At 43.8% G+C, this 16,922-nt stretch overlaps 2 protein-coding genes across 4 annotated transcripts in view; one reads left to right on the top strand and one right to left on the bottom strand.

The window, feature by feature from the left end:
- Window positions 1-5,288, bottom strand: part of MIS18BP1 (MIS18 binding protein 1) — a 34,822-nt gene extending 29,534 nt beyond the window's left edge. Inside the window, exons 1-3 of one of the 3 annotated variants that reach the window (XR_012669129.1) lie at window positions 5,088-5,288; window positions 3,237-4,041; window positions 785-910 (exon numbers count right to left, since the gene is read on the bottom strand). Coding sequence is in view for 1 of the 3 variants with exons in the window: in XM_048853668.2 (XP_048709625.2) it covers window positions 785-910; window positions 3,237-3,903 (793 nt within the window). In the remaining 2 variants the exon portion in view is untranslated. The remainder of the gene's footprint in view (window positions 1-784; window positions 911-3,236; window positions 4,042-5,087) is intronic. The other 2 variants (XR_007357173.2, XM_048853668.2) reach the window with 2 other exon arrangements.
- A 243-nt stretch (window positions 5,289-5,531) lies between these two features.
- On the top strand, window positions 5,532-16,060 carry LOC125638218 (uncharacterized). Its single transcript, XM_075130060.1, has 5 exons — window positions 5,532-10,533; window positions 11,449-11,573; window positions 11,757-11,963; window positions 13,820-14,036; window positions 15,542-16,060. The coding sequence occupies exons 1-5, from the start codon at window positions 9,746-9,748 to the stop codon at window positions 15,735-15,737; spliced, it is 1,533 nt and encodes a 510-aa protein (XP_074986161.1). The 5' UTR covers window positions 5,532-9,745; the 3' UTR covers window positions 15,738-16,060.
- The last annotated feature ends 862 nt before the right edge of the window (window positions 16,061-16,922 follow it).

The following is a 16,922-nucleotide window of genomic DNA, read 5'->3' as shown; positions in this document are numbered from 1 at the left end:
TTTGTCCACACAGAGGCAGAATTTGGAGAGACAAAACAGATGGAAATTTACATAGTACTGCTAGTAGGCAGAAGTTTATATAGTAGAGAGAAGATAATACCAAGAAGATAATACCAAGCTCCACAATTGGAATCAGATGTCATGAGCAGTCATTTTATAAAAGAGACAAGATAAATGATACACCCTACACCGCCACCCATCTCAAAATGAAGGACTGGTACAAATCTAGACAAACGTCCAGTGCAGGGGTTCTCAGCCTTTTTCTTTTGATAAAGAAAATGATACACCCTCCCTCCCATCCATGCCAAAAAAATTCCACGGCCTGCCTGTTTTTCTGCATAGCCAGTAGATTAAAAATCAGGGACAGCATTAGGGGATACCGAGCAGAGCAATTGCCTGGGGCCCCACAAAGTTAAGTTGCTTGTCTTCAGCTTCAACCCCGAGTGGTGAGGCAATGATGGGAAAGGGAAGAAGAGATACTGTACTCTAACTACAGCACACCCTCGCTATAATGCCCTTGATAATAACGAACCTTCAGCTATAATGAACCCAGTCCTTGGATCCCACCTCGAGTTCCATGGCTGCCCCCTCCTTCAGCCCCTGCAGCTATTGCAGTCAACCATCTTCCCTCCCCGCTCCCGCGGGACTCTTTCGCTAAAATGAACGAATGACTTTGATCCCAATGGGATCGTTATGGCCAGGGTGTAGTGTATCTAAACAAACAGAAACATAAGAAACCAGTCACTGTTTTAAGAACCACTACCAGCACTGCCAAGAAAAGTACCTTTTTGCTGCTTCTGCACTTTCTGTTTCATGCGCAAGAAGAACTTTTGAGGAGATTCTGAAACCAGAGTGTCCACAGCGAGGGAATCCACATTTTTGTTTCGCGCTATCTTGGGGCAATGCAGTGCTAAAAGAAAAATGTTCTCTTAAATTCAGGAAGCGAACAACAGTATAACAGAAATCGTTAGTATTCATTTAAAAATTACTAGACTAAATATACATTTCATAGAACATTAACTTCTCCAATGAAAAAAATACATAATTCTCTTATTTCTTGTATTTCAAACTTTAAAAAACAAACAAAAAACAGGATTTATATAAGCCATTTGTTCCAAGTGGGACACAGTTCCATTAAAAAGTTTATTTTTTTGAAAAAATAAAGGTCATGTCCCACTTCATAACAGACCTGATTTGGCTCACTCCTTATATTCCCTCTACTTGCCAATATCAGAGTTGTCTTTTGGAATAGGAAAGGGCAGTGCTTCTTATCTATGGCTAGAAACAGGCAGTCTAATGAGATTCAGTTTTTCTCTTTTCTTGTTTTTACCTCCCGTCTTTTCCCCCTTTTGTCTTAGATCTCTTCTCTACATGAGCAGTTCAGCTCTTAAAAACCTCTAAGACCTGAAATCCTGCCCCACTGATATCCATGGGAGCTTTGCTATTGACTTCAGTGGGATCAGGCTTCACCCCTAATAAGTAGTGCTATTACTACCCCACAATGGAACAGAAGATTCCAGCTAACAACCAAAACTGTTATTACTTTTGTCATAAATATAAAGGGAAGGGTAAACCCCTTTGAAATCCCTCCTGGTCAGGGGAAAGCTCCTCTCACCTGTAAAGGGTTAAGAAGCTAAAGGTAACCTCGCTGGCACCTGACCAAAATGACCAATGAGGAGACAAGATACTTTCAAAAGCTGGGAGGAGGGAGAGAAACAAAGGGTCTGTGTGTGTCTGTCTATATTCTGTCTTTGTCGGGGATAGACCAGGAATGGAGTCTTAGAACTTTTAGTAAGTAATCTAGCTAGGTATGTGTTAGATTATGATATCTTTAAATTGCTGAGAAAAGAACTGTGCTGAATAGAATAACTATTTCTGTCTGTGTATCTTTTTTGTAACTTAAGGTTTTCCCTAGAGGGGTTCTCTATGTTTTTGAATCTAATTACCCTGTAAGATATCTACCATTCTGATTTTACAGGGGGGATTTCTTTATTTCTATTTACTTCTATTTTTATTAAAAGTCTTCTTGTAAGAAAACTGAATGCTTTTTCATTGTTCTCAGATCCAAGGGTTTGGGTCTGTGGTCACCTATGCAAATTGGTGAGGCTTTTTATCCAACATTTCCCAGGAAAGGGGGGGTGCAAGTGTTGGGAGGATTGTTCATTGTTCTTAAGATCCAAGGGTCTGGGTCTGTAGTCACCTAGGCAAATTGGTGAGGCTTTTTACCAAACCTTGTCCAGGAAGTGGGGTGCAAGGTTTTGGAAAGTATTTTGGGGGGAAAGACGCGTCCAAACAGCTCTTCCCCAGTAACCAGTATTAGTTTGGTGGTGGTAGCGGCCAATCCAAGGACGACGGGTGGAATATTTTGTACCTTGGGGAAGTTTTGACCTAAGCTGGTAAAGATAAGCTTAGGAGGTTTCTCATGCAGGTCCCCACATCTGTACCCTAGAGTTCAGAGTGGGGGAGGAACCTTGACAACTTTAGTATCAAAAAATTCCACACCTTTAAAAAAAACAAAACAAAAAAAAACACATTAAGATATCTGCAAATGAACACTTAAGGGAGCTAGCTAGTTCCTCTTACTCCTTTGTCACTGTGTACAAATGGGAAACTTCTGTACAGGGAAATTCAGTCAGTTAAGTTTTCTATGCTTTTTCCTGCTGAGGCTAGAGCTCTCCCATCTACTTAATTACTCCAGCCCCAGCAAGCAATGGAGGCAACATCCATGGGAGAAGCTCTCTCACCAACAGCACTTAGGTCGGTGTAGCTTACATCACCCAGAGGGGTGACTTATTCACACCCCTGCGTGATGCCACTTATACCGAGTTAAGCTGTAGCCTGTACACAGCATATGTACATACAGACATAAAAAGGCTCAAAACTACTAGAACACTGTATGACAACAGTGGTCTTATATTGTTCATAAGACATTAAGATACTACAGACCATCTCACTCCCCCTAAGACATCACAGCACAGGGACAGTGTGGCAATGTGAAGTACCCTCCACAGCAGCCTACTCCCAGTTCTAAAACCCTACAAAAGCATAGCACACCTGATGGAATAGAAATCCATGACTATGTGTACTGGTTGCTCCCTGAAGCTTGATCCATCCCTCCATTCAGACACACAATCACTGTATTACAGTGATACAGATCAGACAGATACCACCATCATCCTTGCGTTTTACTGGAGATGTAATATAACCAGGCATCTTGGAAATATAATGCAACAAACCTTTCCCTGGCTGGATCTGTCTATCAGGTACCTTGCCAGCTTTTTGCTGGTTTTCTTCATCACTGGATTTTTTATCCTGTGTTCCCTGATGGACAAGTTTTGTAGCAGGAGTCAGGATCAAATCGCTGTTGTAATTTGTCCCTAACAATGTTCCCGTGGGTGGCATTTGATGCTGTTTTTCATGGGATGCCTTGGCTTTCATTCTTTGGAAGATTTTTGCTGGAGATTCATGAGTTAAAGCATCACAAGCTTTGCGTTTCAGTAAATTTTTGTCTTTTAGTGGCAAGATCTGTTGCTGCTGGCAAGATGCAACTTGTACTGCTACAGTGTCAGAATCTGGCCTTATTTCACTGAGGTCAAGAAATTCTTTAACATATGTGCCACCCGTTATTAATGTGGACTGAAAAATACCTTCCCTTTTCTTGGAAGTTCCTGCCCCTCTTGCATGGTTTTCCTCGAAGTCACGTAAAACTAAAGGGAGCACAGCTTCTTTTGTTGCAGAAGTAGTCAGACCAGCATCTTGAAATTTCACCAAATCTTTTAAAGGAGTAATAGTACCTGACGGTATGTTACTCAGTAAGATTGCCTGCAAAGGCATATCTCCTCGTCTGCTAGAAGAAATGTGAGATTTTGAAATCCTTGTATTTTTTAAAGGTGTAGCAATCATCTTGCCAAAGTTGACAACAACGTGTTGTGCTCCTACTGCAAAGTCATTAAAATGTGCATGTTCAGGTATAGTTTTTTAAATGACGGAAGGAGGAACAAGAATTCCATGGATTGTCGACTTTATTTCTTCAAATTTCAGCTAAAAAGAGAAACGTGGTTAAAAAAGTTGGTCTTTACGTTTTCACTGTTAGTGCCACATTTTAAAGTAAACTTCTGTTGTACATCAATCAAGTTGAAGTGCTACATACAGATGCAAAAAGAAAAGGAGGACTTGTGGCACCTTAGAGACTAACCAATTTATTTGAGCATGAGCTTTCGTGAGCTACAGCTCACTTCATCGAAAGCTCATGCTCAAATAAATTGGTTAGTCTCTAAGGTGCCACAAGTCCTCCTTTTCTTTTTGCGAATACAGACTAACACGGCTGTTACTCTTAAATCTACATACAGACGGGCAGCCTGCTTGTTTCACAGCCAATTATTTAGTTTCAGAAAAGTGACACACAAACATGCCACACTTAAGCAACTGTATTGTCATGGATTGCTCGGTTTACTCGGTTAAGAATGTCTCAAGGAGCAGAATTCTAGACCCCTGACGTAAATAGGAGACTTCACAAGTGACTTCAAGGGGAACGGGATCAAGTCCCTTGGCTGTTTTCTAAAACTACAAGGCTCCAGCCTCTTGCAGGCGTCAGGAAAACGATGGGGAAAGATCAGCTTTGGGCTTAGGAGTTCCCCATCCCCAGAGCCCTGTTAGCCACAGTCCCTATCCGGGGCAGCTGTACCACGAGAGCGGGGGTTTCATGGGCGAGACAGAGCTCGTGTGCAGCGCCGAGCACAGGCCACGGGAGACACAACGCCCGGGAGGGAACAGCCGGTGCTGCTGACAGCTGGTGCCTCCCACCAGCTCCCGGTACAAGCGGTCACCCACCTTGGCCCTCCCCCCTAGCCCGGGACCAGCGCGGGTCTCGCCCTGGGCGGGCCACGCCGAGCCTGACGGCCCCGCCCCATCGGGGCTCCCGGCCGCGCCGCTCCCCTCAGGCGTCCGAGACGCGCCGAGCCCGGCCCGGGCCCACGAGAGGCTGGGTCCGCGCTCTGCCCCCTCACACCGCCACCCCTCCCCCAAGCGCGCGCGCGCCCGGCCGCCCGCCCGCCCGCCCGCGGCAGGGCCCGGCCCGCCACACTCACCCCGCCGCCTCGCTCTCGCCGCCCGCCGCCGCTTTTCTCTCCCCTGCGCGGCGCGCGCGCGGCCGTTACAAGTTTTGAGTCCCGCCGCCTCGCACGCTGATTGGCAGGGAGGGGAGTGACGTCGGCGGAGGCGGGACTGCGGCCGTGGTAGGAGCGGGCAGAGGCGCCCGCCGGCCCGCGGTTCGCTCGCAGTGACGTAAGGCGGGCGGGCGGGAACCAGCCGGGGTGGGCGGGGCGGGGCGAGGCTCGCTGGGCTCTGTCGGTCTGCGGGCGCTGTTACCTTCCCCGCCTCGTGCCGTGGCGGCGCGGGATCCCCGGGCTGGGGGGCTGGGACCCTCCCCCCCCTTCGTTATTTACAAACAAAAGGGAGCGCGGCCTGCTGCTGCCCGGTGTTGGGGGCGCGCCCGGGCGGGTGGGGGGGGGGGCGTGAGGGGTTCCTCAGCAGGTCCCACCCCCGCAGAAGTGGGGCGGGGCTGGAAGATGCCGGGCCCCACGAAGAGGCGGCGGGGCCAGCCCCCCACGCCCCAGCCGGCCTCCTCTCTTGTTTTCCCCCCTCGGGGAGCTGAGGGGGCGGCTTGGCGCAAGCCCGCTCGCCGCCTGGGTGTGAGAAGCCCCCGGGGTGCAGACATGGGCCCTGCGCCGCCCTTCGGCCCCTACGCCTGAAACCGGCCTGAGGGGGTCACCCGCTCGCCCCGCGCCGCGGCCCGGAACGGGCTTCTGCTTTCGCTGCCTGCTGTCGGGCCGGGGAAAGCGCGCTGGCTCCCCTCAGACGCTGCGTACAACGGAGCAGCTTCGCTCGCGTGGGTCAGGTTACTCCTGCGCAGGTGTCTGCATGAGCCAAGTGCTGTTTATTAACAGGAGGGGCACCTCTGCTTTGTTCCTCACATTTCCTAAGCCGCCTCAAAGAAATGCTCGTGCTAAGTTTGATTTGCGTTTTGTCGAGAAAGGCAAAGGTCTCCTTCAATTTCAGAAATCCTTTCCCTCTGAGTGGGTTATTTATCTCGTTGGTACTTGGGCATACGATTTTATATCCATCAGGTGACGAGGTGGCCCTTTTCCTACCAGTGACTTCAGTAGGTTTGTAAAAAGAACAGGAGGACTTGTGGCACCTCAGAGACTAACACGTTTATTTGAGCATGAGCTTTCGTGAGCTACAGCTCACTTCATCGGATGCATTCAGTGGAAAATCGTAGGTTTGTAGGTGCCGTTAGTGCCTGGGGTAATATGCCAGATAGTGAGTTCTTCCACCATGTTACAAAAGAAAAGAGGAAAAAGACAAGTGAATGGTGACACTAACAAAACTTGTATCCAGATGTGCTGGCTCACTGAGATAAGAAAATAAAAAGGGAGTGAAATCAGGAGGTAGCAAAGGCATCTAATAGACCAGACCTCATGGATTTAGATTGGCTCTACTAGTTGAGCTTTAAAATTCAGAGTTGCAGGCAAAAGGCCATGTAACTATTCAACAATGTAACTGATTGGATAATTATGCTAGTTATGCACAGTGCACATATATAAAATCTAAATCAAGGAAAAGGAAAATACACAATTACTGGCGATCAAAGTTCAAGCTTGGTCTCTTCAGGGAGGAAGCTGGTGACAGCTTGTTGAGTTTTTCAGGGAAAACATCCAGTTTGATGAAAAACCTCCTTTACAAGCTCAAGGCATCTAGGCAGGAGTGGCTGTCTGGACCCTATTATTTGCTAAGACCATCCATTGTGGATTTCCTAACTATCTCTGCTGCTTTCCCTCTCCTCCTCTAGTCTGTAGAGAGAAACTCCAACCCCAGAAGAGAGAGGTATCTGCAGGGGAGCAACCTGTGTGAGTGATGAGAGGATATTGTGTGCGTAAGGGGGATGCGAGTCAACATGTTATATGTGCAAGTGGTGGAGGAGAGAGGATTAGCTGTGAAAAACTGAAAGAGAAGTGCTCACCAGTCCAAGGCACTGTTTTCTTCAGCAAGCCAATAACTTTGCATTATGTTACGGGTTTCACCTACCTGTGCTGCTAACCATGTGTCAATCACTTAAATTGGGATCATCTGGTAAGGTAATTGAAAAGAAACCCAACATTAGCTGGTAAAATTAAAAGAGAGAGAGAATTGGAGACAGAGAGAGAACACCAGAGGAAGTTGGTAAAACATCAAAACAGGAGCTGCAAGGTTAGGGGCACTTTTATATTTTGTGTCTGGTTGTTTAGATTGTAATTTTGGCCTAGGTATAATGATAACAGATCTTGGCGCTATAGCGGGGCAATAGCAATAAAGTGTATTGGCTGTGTTTAATGTACAAAGGTACATGTGTGGTGCCGTTGATGAGTGGCTCCATCCTATAGTAGTGGTTATTGCTATCTTCTAGCATTCCAGCATTTTACATACTGTTTTGCCTCGGGAAATGTAAGACTTAATGTATCATTGCCCATTTTATCCCTTCTGCGCTAGATTATCTGTAATATCAGTGAAGAATACCAGTTCCTTGTGCACTTGAAATAAGGTACAATGAGGAGGGCTTAGGCTAGGCTGCGGGAGCCTTTTAATATTAAGAGAAACTCGGTGCACCTCATTCAACCAGAATAGATTATTCTTTGAAATTAAAAAAATAATAATCCATTTCTTGAAGATTTGCATTCTGATTCCTACAGAGATTTATAGCAACTATGAAGAACCTTGGAAATCAGTCATTAATTGTTACTCTCCCTTTTGGACTCTTTTCTTGGCAGTGGTGTAATTAGATTTGTCTTTTCTACATATCTATCTAGTTTACCACTTTATAGTTTATTTGCATTACCACATTTCTTTGCTCCATTTTTATAAAAAGTGCATGCTGTTGCTTCAGAATCAGTACTAATTTTTATCATGCTCTGCAATACTCTTTTACTCTTTTTGAATTTCTGAGATCTCATTTCAGGTACATTTAGATCTCTGAATAAATCTGGTCCTTCTTTTGCCTTTGGGGAAGAAGTCAAATTTATAATCATTTAATAACCCATACTTTGGCTTTAAAACTCCAGAAATGCCATTAAATCCACTTAAATCTTTAATTTTCTCTTTGATTCATGCTGCAAATTAATTAGACATATTACGTGTCTAATCTCTCGCCTGTTTTTTGTCTTCCCATTTCTTCCTTGGCAGGGTCTGTATTTTATTTGTTGCAGTTGAATGAATCTTGGCTGTGAATAAGGCTGTTGGCTGTAGTACTTTTGGCTTGTTTTCAGAAATTGGAAGGTTTGCCATGACTGAAGCAGAGGGCTACAGGAAGAGAAAAGATGATCTTGTGGTTCAGGCAGTTGAATGCTACCTGGAAGAACTCTGTTCTATCCTTGCCTCAGAGACAGAGTTTGTGTGATGCAAGGCACATTACTGAAACCAGAACTTTCACAGTTCGCCACTAACTGTGTGTTCATCATTTTCTGAGCACCTGACTTGGGACCTGACTTCCAGACATGCTGAGCACCCACAACTTCAGCTATGGCTGTTTAGCTATAAGAGGACAATGCTGTCTGGAGGAATAAGCACAGGGCTGGTTGATTGTAGGACTAGTTCTACTCCCGACTCTGCTGCTGATTCACTTTGTGGCCTTGAGCAAGTCACTTTGGCCCAGATTTTTAAAGGTATTTAAGTGTTGCTCTGTTCAGCATTGCAAGGCTTAAGTGTCATTTTCAAAAGTGACCTAGGTACTTAAACTCCTCGCTCACATTTTAAAATGAGACACACACTCCTAAATCAGTTGACCATTGCAACACAGAGCAGAGCAATGCCTAAATACCTTTAAATATCTGGGCCTGTGCCTTTGTTCATTTGTAAAATGGAGAGTTGCGAAGATAAAATCATTAATATTTTTAGGCTCAGATAGTACAGTGAGTGCACAGAAGACAACCTGAAATTAATAATTCTGGGTTTGGATGGTGTGCAATAAATAAGGCCTGTGAACACTTTCCATCGTGCGTGGTGAATGATGCAGAGGTTCTTTGGAAAAAATTCTGTGCAATCATGTAATTAAAGACTATCGGTTATGTTCGTAACATACAAACAGCAAAGTTGGATAAAATGCTCTCTCTGGAAAGTGGCAATGTAACACACTGTTATTTCTTAGATTCCAGAACACTAACACACAAGAATCAAAATCAGAGAGAGGCAAAGCAGGTTGCTCCCCAAGGCAGAGAAACACAACTTAACCCACTTTGCTCTAGGCTGACTCTTTACAGACTGACTGCTGAAAATCCAGATCACGTGCTTCCGTACAGAGCCCCCAAGCCTGCAAGCAAGATCAGAAAACCCTTATACTTCAAGTGACAGCTTAAATTTTTAACACCGTATTCAATGCCCTACTGTATCATGCACAGACAACCTTAATTCTGCCACTTTCTAACTTTCCTGTACCTGACCTTGCAACCTTAACATTCTTTTATTGTAAGACAGGTATGGTATTATTTACAGTATCTCTACAAAACACACTGTAGTTCATGCACACATTTATGTACTTCATGGTACATGTTAATATGTGGTATAAATGTAGGTGGCAGTCATGCTACCGCATTCAGTCAACTCCTTTCTCTTGTAGGCTTTGGGCCACAGGGTTTACATTTACATAATACTTTTCTTGGCTATGTAACTAATTGTTGTCGGTTTTTTTTTTTTTTTTTTTTAAGAGAGTGGAAGAATGCAGGAGAAAAGTATGCCAACCAGTAATACAGGGATAATGAGAGCCACTCACTTGCTGCAGTTACCGCAAGAAATGCTGACTGAGATAATCAGGTACCTTCCTCCTGCGGAAAAATCCAAGGTCCGTGCCACATGCAGTCTCTTCAAGGACCTGGTTGATCAGCCTGTTGTGTGGCAAAAGAGTACCATTGTTCTCCGACGCATAAGCGCTTTCAACGCCGAGTTCTGGGACGTGCTTCGGAAAAGAAAGATCACTTCTGTAGAAGTGAAAGAAATCGGGCTTAAGCAATGGCAAAAGCTGCTGAGGTTCATGCCTGGTCTGCTAGATGTAACTGTGGATTCCCTCTGGAGCAAGGAAATCCTGCAAGGTTTACAGCTGCTCACAGGTCTACAGAAACTTCACTTGAAAATGTGCTCTAGGTTATCTGAGAGAAGTATAATCAGGGAAATTGTGCACTTTCAACACCTTACCCACTTGTTGTTGTGCGGCATAACCTTCTTAAGTAGCAGTGAATTGATCAGAATTGCTTGCTTACAAAACCTACATCTGCTCTCATTGCATACTGTGCAAAAGGCTCTTCCTGAGAAAGCACTAGAGTATGTTTTATTCCATTTACCAAAACTCAGAGAACTGTCACTTTCTTATATCCTGAATAAGGAGCATTTTTTGTTATGCCTCAGTTTGCCAGATAGACTTCCCATCCCTTATTCATCAGAAGGTGAGCGTTGTTTCTATAGGCTATATTTATATACGCTATATTCAGAATTATGGCACCAGTCCTACCAGCTCTGATGCATGTGTTTAACTTTGCTACCATGAGAAATCAATAGGACTACTCAAGGTAGAACGTTAAGTATGTGCATAAGAGCTGGCAGGATTGGGGCCTAAGTGTCCATTGTTGCTCAAAGGATTACATGCTGAGTATATTAGAGTGTGTTGGTAGTGAAGATTTATTCTTAACTGTATCCCCTTGCTTTAGTGGACTAGGTTCAGATTTTCATTGCATTACTGTTTTGATATGTTGTAAACATGTTTCCTAAAGCTTGTGGAGTATTTTAAACTGAATATATAAATAGCTTTTTCAAATTTATGATTATGGCTGGGATTTTTAAAAGGGATTTTGGTGTCCCTCTCCCCTGAATTTTGATAGCTTTTGGATGCTGGACTCCCTTGAGAATCCCAGGCTCTAAAAATAGGATATGGGGACCCATGATTAGGCTGTAGAATATAATCCTGGCCTAAAAGGAGGATATAGTTCTTGGCCAAGACTTTCAAAAGTGACTTGATTTTAAGTGTCTGTTTTCAGATCTCCAAATGGAGACACCTTTAATGGGTTCTGATTTTCAGAAAGAGCTGAGCACTTGCCCTCAAAATCAGGCACCATTAAAGTGACCTCCCCAAAAAATTACCTCGCCCACGTTGTCTCTCCCAAATCACTAGTCATTTTTTTAAAATCTTGGCACACACATTTAAGTATTGTAGCATTTTTATAATATACTTCAGTTTTACACTAGAGCAGAGATTCAACCTCTTTGTTTTATATTAAAATCCCTGTGTATCTTCACTTTACAGCACATAATCGGAGAGCACAGAGAAAGTTCTTTGGGGATCGTCAGCGGAATTTGTTCCTTAGTTTAGGAATCTTAAAATAATTTTTAAATGGACCCTTTATGAAATTTGCATATCTGACCTTTTTTCAGAGCCCTTCTACTAACCAACAATTGGTTAGTTTGTTGTTCAAACTTTCTAGATAACTCATTGTCAGATACCTTCCTGTTTGAAGAAATTAGGTTGCAGTTAAGCCAAATTATTAACCAAAGTGTAGGTGTGTGGGGGGATTTCCCCCCCCCCCCCGTCTTTCCTGTTATATTCACTATGTGCTACCATAAGTATGAACCTAATGTAAAGACTTGTACACAACCTTGTGCTTTAATATTGGAAAACAAATATCTCTGGGATGTCAAATAAGTATTTCCCCCCACCTTTTCAATCAATCCACTATGTTTAGAGTCGCCTCCTGTTCCAAAACTTCAGCTTCACACTCTGGCCTTGAGGCAAACTGGTTATAACCTTCTTTCAGAGCGTTTCCTGGATCAGCTCTCCACCATACACACTCTGACTGTTTGTTACATCAAGGACTTTTTGTTACACTCAGTGGATGTTTTTGGACAGGTGCTGAAGAACCTACCAAACTTGACAGAATTAAATCTTCTATGTAAGTTGTTTTTAAGATTGCAGTGTTTTTTGGTTTTGTTCTGTGCAGGCTTAGGAAGGTTTGGGTAGTTTCATCTTCAGTTAAATGGTAACCAGCAAGACAGCAAAGAGCTTATTTTTATGGATGTTTCTGTTGGCTGATATATCTTGTCTCTGAAAAAATCAGTTCCCCAATTCAGAACCTGCTTGGCTTGACTGTGTTCATTCAAACCTGACTGAAAAATCAGTCTAGATATCTACTATTTAATGAAGCTGCTGCCTTATGGCTCTTAATGCCCTCCGGGTTCCCTTCCCAGTCCAGTTGACAGATCCCCACTACTTCTTATTTACGCTTGGGATTTGTCCCCATTTCAGCCATGGAACCAGCCACTGATGCGGCTGCACCTGTGAAAACCCCTATGAAGTCCTAATCCTCTGTGTAAGGGCTGGCCGAAACTGAAAATGTAGGGGTGTGAAAAATCAGTACCCTGAGAGATGTAGTTATGCCGACCTAGCCCTGGTGTAGACTAGGAATTCTTCCATGGACCTAGCTACTGATTCTCGGGGAGGGGTTAACTACAGCGATGGAAGAATCCCTCCTATCACTATAGTTAGTGTCTACACTGAAGTGTTACCGCTGCACAGTTGTGCTGCTATAGCCACAGGCGCTGGCTTCCTCTTGGCTTGCTCGTTCCGCCCCCGGACCCACCTCCACCTGCCCCCTTCTCGCAAGCCCCCACCTTCACCCCACCTCTTCCCCGCCCCCACTCTGCCCCAGGGCTGGAGCACCCACAGAGTCGGTGCCTATGGTTGTAGCATATTAAGTTTAGACAAGTCTGAAGTCACAGGACTGGAAGTTTTTATTTTTATTAGGGGAGCAAAAGATACTATGTTATAAAGCTAAGTACTTGAAAATGCAGGTTTTGAAAATGTAGTCTTCCTAGAGAGACTTTGGGGTTAAGGTACTCAGGTAGATGGTACTCAGGAGATCGAAATTCAGCTCCTGGCTCTGCCATGATTTCCTCTGTGACCTTGGGAAAGTCACTTACTCTCCCCAGGCTTTACTTCCACCTCTGTGAAATGGGGATAGTGATACTTCTATTGTCTGTCTTGTCTGCTGAGCTTGTAAGCTGTTTGGGCAGGGACAGTGTGTCACTAAGGCTACATCTACACTACAGCAGGGATCCACGATCTGAGATCGATCTACCGGCTGTCAATTTAGTGGGTCTAGTGAAGACCCACCAGATCGACAGCAGATTGCTCTCCAGTCGACCCCTGTATTCTACCCCTGACGAGAAGAGTAAGATAAGTCGATGGGAGAGTTTCTCCTGTCGACCCCCCCCCCCCTCAGAGTAGACCCTAAGGTATCAAGCATCAGAGGAGTAGCCGTGTTAGTCTGGATCTGTAAAAGCGGCAAAGAGTCCTGTGGCACTTTATAGACTAACAGACGTATTGGAGCATAAGCTTTCATGAGTGAATACCCACTTTGTTGGATGCATATAGTAGAAATTTCCAGAGGCAGGAATAAATATGCAAGCATAAATATGCAACATACCTAAGGTATGTTGACTCCAGCTACGTTATTCACGTAGCAGGAGTTGTGTAGCCTAAGTCGACTTACCACGGTAGTGTAGACATAGTCTATGTGTGTGTATTGCACCTAGCACGATGGAGCCCTGATTTCAGTTGTAACACAAATATTGGTTTTATTTGTACCTTTCATGCTTTTTCACTGTCTCATTCTTGCTGAATAGTGGATGAAAAACATAGAACTTTGGTATCTGTTTAAAAAAAACCCTGATACTTACTTTGAAAAATATTGTCAAGAAAAGAGTCATAAATGTCTTTCCATTTTGTCCTCTCTGTCTGCTTTTAAAGGGATCTCCAATTTGGATATGTTTGTTGATAACATTCCTTCCAGCCTTGTTAAACTAAGTGTGATTGGAACCAAGCTCTCAGACTCTGCTCTCAGCTGTTTGTCTGATAAATCCTGGAAGCTAAGAGAAATGGATCTAACCCTTTCATATGGATTTGATGAAAAGACTCTGAAACAATTTCCCCACCTCTTTCCACTGCTGACTAGACTGTGCCTTAGGTATGACTGAACAATGTGCTACAGATATTGAAGAATGAAAGAAACTTACTACATTAGGACTTGTTGATGTTACAAGCTGCACTGGTCTAACTAAAAGTGTGAGGTTTTTTAGCCAATTTTTAGATAAACTGGTACAAGTCTGTGGGTAGACATGGTCATAGTTAACACCCCTTTAAAGCTAAATAAAGAGGCAGCACTAAGCGATTAAGAAAGGGATGGGTGTTCTTTATTTACCCTGTTTTGTGTCTCCTGGGAGTTATTTATCCAGTAAATGGAAGTGAAATAACTAAATCTGTTGTAATTCACACCTCTGGCTATTTCAGTTCAAGTCTGTTTGTGAATAAATGCCCTATTTTGAAATAATTCAGTAAAAAAGAAATCAAGTTATTCAGAAATAAGAGTATCAATACACAGGCTTGAACTGCAATAATTACAGATGTGAAATGTAGCCTCATTCAGTATTTTGGTTCCATTTACCATGTGAACAAGCCCTTGCTTCCAGACCATCAGATTCAGCCCAGTGTATTCAGAGGAGAGGAAGGGAAGGGCAAGGGAGATATCTCCCTTACCATGCCAGTAAAGCTAATAGGTAGTTGGGTAGTCAGTAGCAGGAGCAAGTGTTTTTGCTCTCACAAGTGCTGAAGAATTGTGGGCATGGGAAACTTGCCCTCATTTCCTTATCCTCTGAATATACAGGGAGACCTGAGCAGGAGGTGAGTTGATGATGTTGACCCCCACATGAGATGGCGAGTGACGTCATTAGTTGACTTCCAAAGAGCATAGGAGGGTGCCAGACTTGAAGACATTGTGAGGGTTGTATGGTGCCAGCACTTGGAACTGTGCGATGACTCTGGGTAGCCAATAACTGAAGAACCTGGCAGGGAAGTGAGGAGCTGGAGTAAGGGCAGAGCCATAGTCTCTGGCTGGAGGATAGTACATCTGGTCCCTCAGTATTCTTTCCCCCAGGGAAGTCTTTCTAACTCACTAGTCTCCAGATAGTGACGTCCAGGCGTGGTAAGCTGTCATTTTTACTCCTCCAGCCGGGGCAGGCAGAGAGATTTTCCTCTCTCCTTAGGTTAGGGGGGCCTGATAGCTCATCCAGCAACTGGGGAGGATCTGACCTTTGAATAGCTGTGAGTTGGCCAAAAAGCCCTGATCATGGTCTGGAGAAGACACATAATTCCCTTTGCCCATTCATACTGCATAGGGCAGCCCTCTGGGATAAAAAGTTCTTTGCAATTAGTTATGTTATTAATCCTTTGTCCCTGGCGATGCTCACTGCTGGCATGCTTGTGCATGGACAGGGACGTGGAAGAAACTTGTTAGGCCACCCAGACCACCTCTAATCTCTCTGATTCTATGAACACACATCGCTGCCATCACTAGTGGGAGATTCTGGATCTTTAAGTCCCCAATATAGAAAGTGTTCTTTTGCTCTGTATTTCAGATATCTCTGTTTCTAACTCCCTCTGAAGCCCTAAGTGCAATCTGTTTTTCATCCCCAGTGGTTTTGTTTTGACTGACAATATCTTGTTGAGCTTGGCTAAAATGGAGAGTTTGCGAGAACTTGATGTTACTGGTAGCACAAATCTGACAAAAGAAGCAATCCAGAATTTTCACATCACAACGGACTGCAGGGTACATCTCCTCGTAGAGTGGCATTCAGTGTCTTCTAAATGTGACTGCTTATGGAGCACGTAATGCACTGCCTTTCTTATAACCCCCCACTGTTTACAGACCTTTGATTGCTAAATGTACTGCTATCAGGAAACCAAGAATGTTTCTGTAAAGTTCTGCTGAAATTCCATGTGAGGAAGAGATGTAGTGGAAACAAACCTCCAACATTCACCATAACTGAATAGCTCTTCACTACAGCCAGTGGCTCATGAATATGAAAAACAGAAATGTCATCTTTGAGCCTGTAACTCTGCTAAGACAGAACTGTAAACAAATACTGGCATTCTATATTAAAATTTCTGAGTAAGTCTCCAGTGGCCATTGATAAAACTCTACACTTCTGTTAATATGATGCTTGACTACATGCAAATGATATTTTTCTTTTACTCTGTTGTCATTTCTGCCTGGTAAATTTTACTGACATTCTTAGCCAGCAGCTCAGGCATGGGAGAAGGGACAGAGGAAATAAGAGAAGCTGGGGCTCAGGGATACTGGAAAATAAGGGAAATACAAGAGGGGAGGGACTTGTCAGCATGTAAGTCTCAGTAAAGTGTCAGCAAGGAGGTGCCTGGGTGGATAAAAGTGAGTTACCGAAAAGGTCAGGATTCCAGCAAATTGCACCAGTCACAGAATGGAACCACAGGCCCCTTCTAGTTAACTTTCGCCATCCTGAAAATTTATTTTTTCTATTCTTTTAGGTGTCTTAGCCAGTTTTTAATCCATAGTGGCTCTTTACCTCCCAACTAATGATTACTTAGATTTTTGTAATGGCCTTTTATGGAGCTTTTGTCAAGAGCTTTTTGAAAGCCCAATAAACATTCAACCTGTTCTCCTTTATCCATAATTTATTATCTATTTTATTGGCCCATTCTAAGAGATTCATGAAACATGATTTTCCTTTACAGAAACCATGCTGGTTATTCCCTGTGATACTCAAGGTCATCCAAGTGGCTTACGTTTCTAGTTTAACCATTTTACCTAATGCCTGAGTGAGGCTTATTGGTCTGTAATTCCCAGGATCACCTTTAGCACCTTCTTTAAATACAGATCAAAAATTTGTTGCCTTCCACCAGGTATGAATCGCACTTGTCTGAACTGGTGTGGAAAAGTTTGGTTTCTACTAGTACTTAAACAATTTTAAAAACTTGTGTAGCTACACACAGTGGTGAACAACATTTTCTAGTGTAGGTCAGGCCCATCTGAAGCTAT

This window comes from Caretta caretta, chromosome 6 (genome assembly GCF_965140235.1).
Source record: "Caretta caretta isolate rCarCar2 chromosome 6, rCarCar1.hap1, whole genome shotgun sequence".
Taxonomy (NCBI): Eukaryota; Metazoa; Chordata; order Testudines; family Cheloniidae; genus Caretta; species Caretta caretta.
Note: the sequence above shows the minus strand (reverse complement) of the source record. Positions and strands in the feature narration are given on the sequence as shown.

What these genes read in the sequence shown, in the direction of transcription:
- LOC125638218 (XM_075130060.1), top strand. Translation starts at nt 9,746, where the DNA reads ATGCAGGAGAAAAGTATGCCAACCAGTAATACAGGGATAATGAGAGCC. An exon ending in TTATGGCACCAGTCCTACCA is followed by an intron (nt 10,534 to 11,448) that starts GCTCTGATGCAT and finishes ACCTTTTTTCAG; the next exon opens with AGCCCTTCTACTAACCAACA. An exon ending in GACAGAATTAAATCTTCTAT is followed by an intron (nt 11,964 to 13,819) that starts GTAAGTTGTTTT and finishes CTGCTTTTAAAG; the next exon opens with GGATCTCCAATTTGGATATG.